This window comes from Oreochromis niloticus, linkage group LG14 (assembly GCF_001858045.2).
Source record: "Oreochromis niloticus isolate F11D_XX linkage group LG14, O_niloticus_UMD_NMBU, whole genome shotgun sequence".
In the NCBI taxonomy this organism is placed as follows: Eukaryota; Metazoa; Chordata; class Actinopteri; order Cichliformes; family Cichlidae; genus Oreochromis; species Oreochromis niloticus.
The window spans coordinates 38852251-38861679 of NC_031979.2; the positions used below are offsets into that span (position 1 = coordinate 38852251).

At 40.3% G+C, this 9429-nt stretch overlaps 1 protein-coding gene across 1 annotated transcript; it reads right to left on the minus strand.

Moving 5' to 3' along the window:
- Positions 1–1038: 1038 nt before the first annotated feature.
- Positions 1039–4346, minus strand: LOC100704044 (olfactory receptor 52K1-like). The gene is made up of 3 exons (XM_019367198.2): positions 4001–4346; positions 3749–3893; positions 1039–2011 (listed from the first exon to the last, which is right to left on the minus strand). The coding sequence occupies exon 3, from the start codon at positions 1966–1968 to the stop codon at positions 1039–1041; it is 930 nt and encodes a 309-aa protein (XP_019222743.1). The 5' UTR covers positions 1969–2011; positions 3749–3893; positions 4001–4346.
- Between the last annotated feature and the right edge of the window lie 5083 nt (positions 4347–9429).

Here is a 9429-nt window from a genome sequence, read left to right on the forward strand (position 1 = left end):
TTAAGTCAGCCTAGGATGATTTGTTTTAATTTTCACATGGTCTTACTGAGGTGATGTGAAGTGAAACATACATTCTTGTTTTGGCAATGTGCTCTGAAAGCTTGAAAAGGGACCTTGAAAGTGCTTAAAAAGTGCTTGAATTTGACCCTGAAAAAGGTGTATGAACGTTGTGGATAGATGGTGTTATCCTAAACTTAATACCAGTGTACTATTTAACTGTACTAAATAATTCTGTGTGCCAGTATCTCTAAAATGAGTCATGCAGTACAGAACAGTAGGAGCATTTACTAAGAACATTCATGTCCATTTTTTTTTAAAGTTCACAGTTATTTCTTATTTATTCATCTGTTGTCTTATGTTGATTGTAAATTTCCATATGGCATTTTTTGTCAGCATCAGCCTTGGAAATATATTTTTTGTAAAATCAAACACAAATATGTAGCACGTTATATTTTATTACAAAATATGAAAGCATACTCATATAAATTATAAATCAACATTTTACATAACGGTCTAAAAGAATATTTATTCTTACAATTTTTACAAATGTATGTGTCTACATGTGTGTGTGTGTGTGTGTGTTTGTGTATTTGTGTAGTAGCTGATCCCAAAATAAACAGCGTTATTACGTCTACATTACATGTACATTGTTGACATTGTGTATGTATATAATATTGATTGAAAGTACATTTTGCTGAACAATTTTTGGTGCAGTGGCACTTTGGGGTAAATGGAATGTGTTACTATGCATATCTGTAAATAATGAATATCTGTAAACACCTAAAGTCTGGGTTTTTGCTACTATTAATAATTACGAATATGGGTTCATATGTTGATGCCACAATCTTTTAGTTGAAGAAATGTAATTTTAAACATACATTTGAAAATGTTTAAAAAATGTTTAGGAGTTCCAGTTTTTCATCCTTTAACATCTATGTAAATGCACATATTGCAAAATCGAGTTGTTTGATTAACTTTAAAGCTCATACCAATCGCTCTGAAACACATCCAGGTTAAACTGACCAGCTGACCAAAAGTTCAGATTTTCAGTGTTTTCAGGATGTGCTGTCGGATCTCGGTAGTTCTGATGCCGTAGATGATCGGGTTGAAACAGGTTGGAAACAACAGGTACATTATGCTGAAGAAAATCCTAATGGCTGAAGGGAGACCGTTTCTTATTCGATATGACAATAAAGCTATGAGTACGATGGACAGATTAACAGTTATGACCACAATGTGTGTAACACAGGTGTGAAGAGCTTTGGCACTTGATTTTTTTAACCTCAACACAGAGTTGAATACGATTATGTAAGAGGCAGTGACGAGGAAGAAGTCAGTCACTGGGACTAAGAAGACTGAAATCAACCCCACCAGGCTGTTAATGATGGTGCTTCCACAGGCCAACTCCACCAAGGCCATGTGCTCACAGAAGCAGTGGTTTATCACATTTCTCAGACAGAATGGCAATTTTCCAGCCAGACTGACCACCACCAAGACAACAAACATATTTCTGATGAAAAGTGGGATCACAAATTTAAGAAATTTTGCCAAAGTCATTTGTTCTTGATAGTAGAGTGGTGTGCAGATGGCAAAGTAACGATCCAGAGCCATCCATACCAGCAAAGTGGACTGAAAAGTTCCAAAAAAGTGAATGAAATACATCTGAACAAGGCAGCCAATGAGAGAGATCCCCCTCCAGTCAAACAGGAAGCTCAGCAGCATGTGGGGAACAAAGAATACAGGAAGAATGAGGTCAATGCACGACATGCTGGCAATCAGGATGTACATCGGCGAGTGGAGGCTTCTCTGTGAAACGATCACGTACACCAGCAGGGAGTTAGCAAACAGTGACACAACAAACATTAAGGAGAACGGGATGAAGAGGAACGGCCTCAGCTCTCCGAGTTCACTAAAGCCAACCAGGAAGAAATATTTGTGTGAGGAGATGTTCTCAGTCACTGGCTCCATCTGTATCGCCTCCTAAACCCTCTTTGTTTTTAGCTGGATCAGGCTGAAATGAGACAGAAAATCGGAATAATTCACAATGTTTTAATACAAATTGAAAGAATTGATCAGAATCATCAGAATCAGAACACTTTATTAATCCTGAAGGAAATGATAGGTTACAGCAGGCAGCACGCTAATGGCGCATGCGCAGTTACACAGGAACCTTCTGACCAAACTTTACACAAACATCACATTGGCAAGACATGTCAGAGAGGTAGGCTGATAGGAAAAAACTATGAAAATACATAACATGAGGTGAGAGGAGGAGAAAAAAACTCCACACAGACTGAGCTCCTAATGGGAGAACAGTTTGAGAACAGAAAAAACACCCCGGCACAAAAAGCACATGACTGTCAATACACCATAGAAACACAAGACAGGCAACAGGGGCGGGTAAGGGTAAGAGAGAGCCGGTGTAGACAACGCATCCGGTCCTGCAGTAAAGACAGCTGGAGCCACAGACACAGAGTCTGTGTTCCGTTGACACTGCAACCTTCTGGGTTTGGCTAACAGAACCACCAGGACAATGATTCCAAACACACCTTAACAATTTGTTTTTTTAACTCTGTCAAACAAAATGAAATTTGCACTCAATTCTTGTTTATCAAAGTCACTAAAGATGTATGCTGCACAATCCTTCCACTGTGGAAAAAGAACACAGATTAAAGAAATCATTAAAAGCCAAAATTAGCCTGTCATTAGGAGTAAATGGAAACTTCTGACCACGACTGATCTTTTTAATATTAGCAAGTGCAGTGTGCAACACATGCATATAACAGCAGCAGCTTCAGTGTGACAGCCTGTAAACTTGTAAAATGACTGAAGCCTGTGTTCACAGCATTTGTTTGACTACTGACAGGTTTAAAGCTTTCTATATCCTTGCATTGTGACCACAGTGAGTTAAAACACAGCCTGTGGTTAAAGGACAGAAATGATGATAAAGAGGTAAACACAGGTAGACAACAGCTACATCAGCTTTCTGTATTCAGAAAAAGTTCAGGTTTCAGTTCAAAAGGAGAATGGTTATTGAGACTAGTTTAGGCCTCTTGCATGAAAGTGTGATACATACAACAGTCATCTTTACACACATTGATATCTTCTAAACAGAGAGGGTGTGCCATGTTTTATGTGTGTGTCCACTGATATTTGTCAAACCGTCCACAGAATTCTCAAATCCATGAATGTGGCTCAAGGACCATCTACAATGAACAAAAGTTAAAGCTGTTTCTGTGTGTCAGATACTTCTTGAATCAAGTAGCTCCTTCACCATTTTCACATGGACTATTTTCTTATTCACAATTATGTACATAAACTTTATCCATGAGATAAATATTGGAAGCTGAACCTACAGATGTTAAAGGATTTATGAAATCAAGCAGGAAAAAGCTTCATTACACAGCTGTACGATTTCCACCTCACTCTTTCCTTACTCTGTAGTCAGTGTTTTTCACATTATAATTCTACTTGCGGTTCAGACTCTCAGCTATTTCATGTCAGTGGAGCCCTCCCTCCCCTCTTCACTTCTCACCATTCTTGTAGGTCTTTTTCAACCTCGCCTTTGACTCAAAGGTCAACTTTAGTATGTTTAATATTCAAATAACAACAGTTAGGAAGCGCCAAATATCTGATAAACAGGAGACCCAGACGGTGTGCTTTCCACTGCATGGAAAGTTTGAACCGGCTCACCATCACCTGTTAGTGAAAAACACACGAGCAGCACAAATGATCACAGCAAACAAACCTCACTCAAAGCCGAGGCAGCTCATCTGTCCTCTCAGAGTTCTCAGGGTTCACATTGAAGACGACACTGAAAGCACACGTAGATCAATCACAGGGTTCAGTGAAAAACCAGCCGGTTCCTCAGTCAGGTTCAGTGGTTTAGTTTTCTAGAGAGGACAGTCAGTAGAAATATTAGAGTACGGGAACTCTCTGCTGCATATAAAGAAGAATGAAGATCTTTCTGAAACATTATTTATAAAGAGTCAGAGGTTACCTAATTGTCCCTGAATGGAAATACATGAGCAGGTTTTACTTTCTGACTGTGTCTTGATTGCAGGCTGATGGTGTCAAACCCAGATCCACCTCCATCCATTCCTCCATCCACCTGTCCCTGCTGAGCTGACTCAGCACTTTAATGCTCTCTGTGTGACGCAACCACTTTGAAACCCTGTTGGTGTGACCAACTGAATATCACAGAACACATGGACACAATAACAGACACACTAAGTGAAAATGTAAACAATACAGTGTGTATGAGCATCAGTGTGTTGATGCTCTAATGCTGAAGCACTGATGCTAAGTTCAAACAGTACACTGCAGTTTGTGTCCTGTTTGTAGACTTTTGTGTTTTGATCTTTACTTTCAGTTTTACTTCCTGTTTACTTTCAGGCACCAACAGTGCTTGTTCCAGTTTGCAGTGGGAGTTTAAATACAAGTGTTTACAACAGTAACCCTGTAGGTGGAACAATGACATGCGTTCAGCTGTGTTATTGAGTTGTGCTGCGTGCTCTGTTAGATCTGTTACATCTTGTGTCTAGATGTGAGAAGCTTTGAATGACACCAGCTTCTTTACAAAACTGCCTGCTGTTTGTCACCGATTCTGTTCACTGTTTTTATGGACAGAATTTCCAGGTGGAGCCAAGTGGTGTAAGGTTTTCACCTTGGTGGCCTCAGGATCTCTTCTCTGTTGGTTGCAGACTATGTGGTTCTGTAGGCTGTATAAGGTAGTGGCCTCCACCTCTCAGTGGAGTGATTTACTGCTGAGTGTGAATAGGCAGGAATGAGAATCAACACCTCCAAGTCTGAGGCCTTGGTTTGGGTGAATGCTTCAGGTCAGGGAAGAGTTAGTGTCCCAAGTGGAGGAGTTTAAGTATCTCTAGGTGTTATTCATAAGGGGAGAGATTAACAGACAGATTAGTGCAGCATCTGCATTGATGCGGAAGCTGTCCTAGTATGTTGTGGTGAAGAGAGAGCTGAGCGTAAAAGCAAAGCTGCCAATTTAACCAGTCAGTGTATGTTAAAATCACAAGTCCTAAATACTTTCCCAACTTCCCTACAGCACACATATTATATCCTGTCAATTTGTCGGAAATACCCAGGAGTCTACATAACACCAGTTACACGAGAGCTCTGTATTAAACTTAGGGAAATGGATATGCTAAGATGGTGGATGCTGGAAAATGGATTTAGACGCACCACCATCAGATCATGATGAGGAGAAGGAAAGGAAGGAGACCCCAACAAGACAGGATACCCCCAGAGTATCTACAAGACTACAAAACCAAAGCTCTTGACAAGCCCCCGAAGAAACCATGAAAGGGTTCCTTAATTGTTCCAGAAAATTCAGAGCCTCATTTATTAAGAAAGGAAGTAACACAGCGGAGGGGTATGGTAAGAGATTTAATTAGAGTTGAACAATATAAACACAACACAACCTATCATAGCCATGTGTATACAGAGGAAACCTGTGTTCAAAAAGCGTGGATCGTGTAAGTTATTTCGGACTCTTAATTAAGCCAGGACTATATGGGATCTACAGTGTAAAAACAAAGGGCTCCTAGGTGGCCATCTGAAAATACGCAGCATGGCCCCTCACAGAGAACAAATGGAACATCTCATTAATTCAAATGTTGATTTCATGGGACTTTTGGAAACTTGGCTCAAACCCTCTTCTCCACAAACACTGGAAACTCTTCAAGGGTACAATGTCTTCAGAAAAGATACGCATCAAGGAAAGGGGCATGGGGTGTTATTGTACATGAAGGACTCTCTAAAATGTGAACAAATAATCTGGCCAAATGAAATCTCTATTGAATGTGTTGGAGTTAAACTGTCACTCTCAGCAGAAAAATCATTTACTTTTTTATGTCTTTATCGCCAGCCTTTGGCAAAAGTAGATTTTTATGACCAATTCAAGGCACTTCTGAATTGTTGCGACTTCAACAATGAATTTATCCTAATGGGAGACTTAAATGTAAATTGGGATAACGAAAGTGACAGAAAGAAACTAAAAGACATTAGCGATAATTTTGGTCTAACACAAATGATCAGTGATCCCAGTCAGTATAGCTTCTTTCCTTTTTTCAGCAGACTGTTCAGCATCTTTACCACTTTTCAGTAGACATTACAGCTTCTTCACCTCTTTTCAGCCGACAGCAGCCAATTGCGCAGCATTAAATAATTAGAACTTTTGACAGAACTTCAGCTTGTTCAGCTTTTTTCAGCTGTTTTTTTTGGTCAATATTTTTGTGAATTTATTATAATTGTGGAAAGTTTGATGATTTTAGCAACTTTTCTAATATGGACTTCAGCTTCGTCAGCTGTCTTCAGCAGCCAGTTCAGCTTTTTCTCCTCTTGTCTAGAGATGGACCGATCCGATATTACGTATCGGTATCGGTCCGATACTGACCTAAATTACTGGATCGGATATCGGTGAGAAATTAAAAATGTAATCCGATCCATTAAATATAAAAAAAACCCACCTCACAAAACTTGCGACACGGCGTAACTCGGCTCATAACCGTAGCATGTCGGAGCAGTATGCATCACGTGATAGAGCGGCTGTGTGTATTTGTAGCCTCGCTACCAAACCAGCGTTTCATCTCAGAAGAAGTTATCCCAGAGAGAAGTAAAGCAAATGTGTAAGTTCCTCTCTGAATGTTTGTAAAGCATTCCCATGTTAAGCTTAACAACTGTTAGGGTTCAGAAATTGAAGGAGGAATACAAAATAATGACCACTGATCCGGCCGGGTGAAGTTAGACGAAGATTTAATGACACACGTGCGGAGAGATCTAACCCTGTTCGCAGACAGCATCAGATCTCTGTCTACCAATACTCAAACAAAGGTTTTATAGGGTTGGGGTAATACAGCCCCCCCCCTTCATGCATTAAGCAGACACAATACAGCGTACGTCAACCCAAAACCACAAACATTCAGTTGACTTTTGACACAGTTTAAAAGAACATCGCGTCTTCGCCTCCATGCAGGTGTCTTCCCCCCCCACAGCTCGTCTCACCGCTGTCGCTTATCGCTGGAATCAGCAGATCGGTTTCCTGAAACAGCTTGGTCGCGTACGCTGACACTCTTGCAGTTATAGCAGAATTAAATCTGAACTCCTTACCACAAAATGAGCCTACTACTATGTGTATGTATGTGTGTGGTTATGTCATAACCGCAACTGCACTTTGTCTCACCTCTCACCTTCTCCCCAGACAAAGGCCAGCACATACACAACTGAAACTGATGTGTAATATATTGAATAAATGTCTTACTTAAATGGTACTACTCAAAACTTAATCAAAGAATGTAAACAAATAAAAGATCATAAAAATAACCTGATATACATGTCTTGTAAGTGTGTGTTGCGATCCTTCCACAGCTCCAATCAAACTCACAGTAGATTGGCTGGTCATAACGCCAACCAAAAGTTTTTGACCCTCACTTGACCAAGGAGCGACAGCTCTTTCATAAGCACAAAATGCAACTGTATATAGATGATTATAATCATTTTCATAACAGAAGTTCCAAAGGTTTCAAAGGTTGCCAATATGTTTGCTCCTCCTAATATGGTCTAAAAGCAACCCCAAGCAAAACAGATTAAACTTTCACCTATAAATGATTCCCTCTAACTAAGTGTGTGTGTGTGTGTGTGTGGTTACGTGTGTGTCTATGTGCTAACCACAATCGCACCCCATTTCACCTGCCGACTAGCTCCTGGCCTCTCCCCAGACAGAGAGACAGAAGCCGCTCTCGTGTATGTAATAACCGAACCGAAACTATGTATGTGTACTCTACTGAATAAATGTTTTAATCAAGAACCTCTACTAAAAGCTTAATCAAAAGATATAAAAGTATAAAAGATAATAGCATCATCGAAACTGCTCCTCAGACTAACTTTCACTCAGACTCTGGTTTCGGTTTCACTTCCTGCAAAGCATGTAACTTCAAAAACATGTAACTTCCTGTCTTATTTTGGCACAGAGTTACTCTCAGTGTTGGGGAGTAACGGAATACATGTACCGCCGTTACGTATTTAGAATACAAAATATGAGTAACTGTATTCCGTTACAGTTACCGTTTAAAAAGGTGGTATTCAGAATACAGTTACTTTGGTGAAATAAATGGATTACACGGCGGTACTTCCCTGTTTCATATTGTCGCGGGTCAGGATTATTTGGGTTTGTTTGACAGCGGTGTTCTGTTGTTCCAGGCGGCAGCGTTACGGTTGCTATGGTTACAGGGTGACGCGCTCTCTCTCTGCGTGTTTCCTGGGTGAGAGAGCGCTTTTTTGTTGTTGTTGTTGTGCTAAGCTAAAAGGCAGAATGCTACAGGCATGGCCCTAAAGAATGTAGCCTCATGGGCAGTGTAGTCCGTGCTGCGGCGAGAATGGGCTGCCATACACGTTATGTGTCTGTGAGCGAGGGAGGGAGAGAAAGGAAAAGTCCGAGCTGTCACGGAGCAAAAACGGGAGCTGGAAGCATGTAAATATAATAATAACCACTGTAGCCAAGAAGAGTGCCTGACGAGCCCAGCTGTAAGTAAGCTATTAAGACTCAACTGTACACTGTGTTCGTGTTTTCCTCCGGAAAAAATAAGTTCCGTTGGAGCAGCCTTTCAACGCCTCTCTCTGTCTCTGGCAAGCAAAGTGACCCAGACAACAAAGTAAAGCTAGTTTTCGGCTACCAGCCCGACACGGAACCCACCATATTAGCCAGAGGTCCCTTTACTACGGTTCGGAGCCGCGGACCTTCAGTAACAGTAATAAATCACAGCAATAGTACATTCACGTAGTTGTAAACAGCACGATAATATATTAAGTAATCCAAAGTATTCAGAATACGTTACTCTCATTGAGTAACGTAACGGAATACGTTACAGAATACATTTTGGGGCATGTATTCAGTATTCTGTAATGGAATACATTTTAAAAGTAACCTTCCCAACACTGGTTACTCTTTCATAATGCAGTCTGCATATAAACATTTAAGATTATGAATTCAACTCAACAGTTTAAAGTGGTTATAACTGCACCTGTAATAAAGCTTAATTGGGTGCCAATATGTTTAAACAGCTAAATGCAATATCACTATTAATAAATGCGTCAATGCAAATGCTTGTTATATGATTATGATGCAATAGCAATAACAAAATAATGAAACTAGAAATAGTAAACTGAAATGATAAAAATGGCAGAAAAATAACACCTCATTTCCTTACACAACCGATATATGGAGCGACTGCCTCTCTCTCTCCCTCACCTTCCTGCTGCTACTTCAATCGTGAAACTGCTTAATGATCAGCTGATCGGCTTTTCTGTCGCGAGTCCGTCTCTCTTCTTTGTTTTTGGTCCACATCTAATCCAACTTGGGTGAAAGGAGGAGATTGGGTCAACCGATCTGGAGGTAAGTTGGACATTTTTTGT